The 1019-nt window shown below is 36.6% G+C and overlaps 1 protein-coding gene across 1 annotated transcript in view; it reads left to right on the top strand.

Moving 5' to 3' along the window:
- LOC101848125 (basic salivary proline-rich protein 1-like) overlaps positions 1-294 on the top strand; it is a 4779-nt gene extending 4485 nt beyond the window's left edge. Inside the window, exon 3 of the mRNA XM_035970722.1 lies at positions 133-294. Coding sequence (XP_035826615.1) covers positions 133-152 — 20 coding nt within the window. The 3' untranslated portion in view covers positions 153-294. The remainder of the gene's footprint in view (positions 1-132) is intronic.
- Positions 295-1019: the final 725 nt, after the last annotated feature.

The raw sequence follows: 1019 nt of genomic DNA, 5'->3' as shown, positions 1-1019 counted from the left end.
GCATCACCATCATCATCATCATCATCATCATCATCATCATCATCATCATTGTAGTTATCATTTATATTTTAAAGAAATTATTATTGAAATTTATTGTCCTATGTAAACACCGTCATAATCATATTTCCCCAGGTGTAAGCTCACAGTCCTAGAACTCAGAATACAGTCAAGGCTGCCACTATAGACACGTCATTTCTCGTGGTGATCTCGGCATTTCCCTTGTGCCATGGACACGACAGAAGCTTACAAAACAATTGTCAAACATGTAATAAATGTGTGTGAGCTCAAAAGGTGTTCACAATTGCTTCCGACTTTTTCTGTAAACCTATGACAATGTATAGATTTAACACCCTTTTCGACACTGTTATGTTATTTACGAGACATGATCTCAGATTTTAACGTCCATCTACGATGGGACAGAGCGAAACAAGAGGGGAGAGTTAAAAACTCTCCAAAATAACCCAAGTTCAGAAAACATTATAATTTGATGATTCGAACCAGGGCTGTCCGCATCATGGTTCAGCTTAATTCCGACTGAGCCAACGACACACCCATTCCCTGTGCCTGTTGTGATCGAAAGATTCATTTGTTTTACACAGGGATCGGGATGAATGGCTAGAATGTCAGTAAAGTAAGTTTACACTCAATCAGTACTATGCTACTTCTCTTTGAAAAAGGTAGCAAGGATTTTGGGATGATAAGATATAATAATTCTGATTACAATTTCCAAACAGAAAATTTAATAGATCAAAGGGTACTAACGTATTCAACATGATATAATAAAAGGTTGATTTCAGCTTCTAAGGACACTACTAGGCTTGGTTAGAGTTTGAATTGAACAAAAGTGCTTGAAAAGATGCAAACGCAGGTTATATATTTTAAAAGAAGCGTTGTATGTGTACACAACTAGGCAGTCAAAAATGAATACGTTATGAGCAAAATTTAGAGAGTAGCAACCGACAGATCAAGGTACTATAAAAATAGTTAGGGCGAAAAATACGGAATAGGATGATTCCACC

This window comes from Aplysia californica, unplaced genomic scaffold, assembly GCF_000002075.1.
Source record: "Aplysia californica isolate F4 #8 unplaced genomic scaffold, AplCal3.0 scaffold00314, whole genome shotgun sequence".
Classification (NCBI taxonomy): Eukaryota; Metazoa; Mollusca; class Gastropoda; order Aplysiida; family Aplysiidae; genus Aplysia; species Aplysia californica.
The sequence above is the reverse complement of the archived record's forward strand: the minus strand, read 5'-3'. Positions and strand labels throughout refer to the sequence as shown.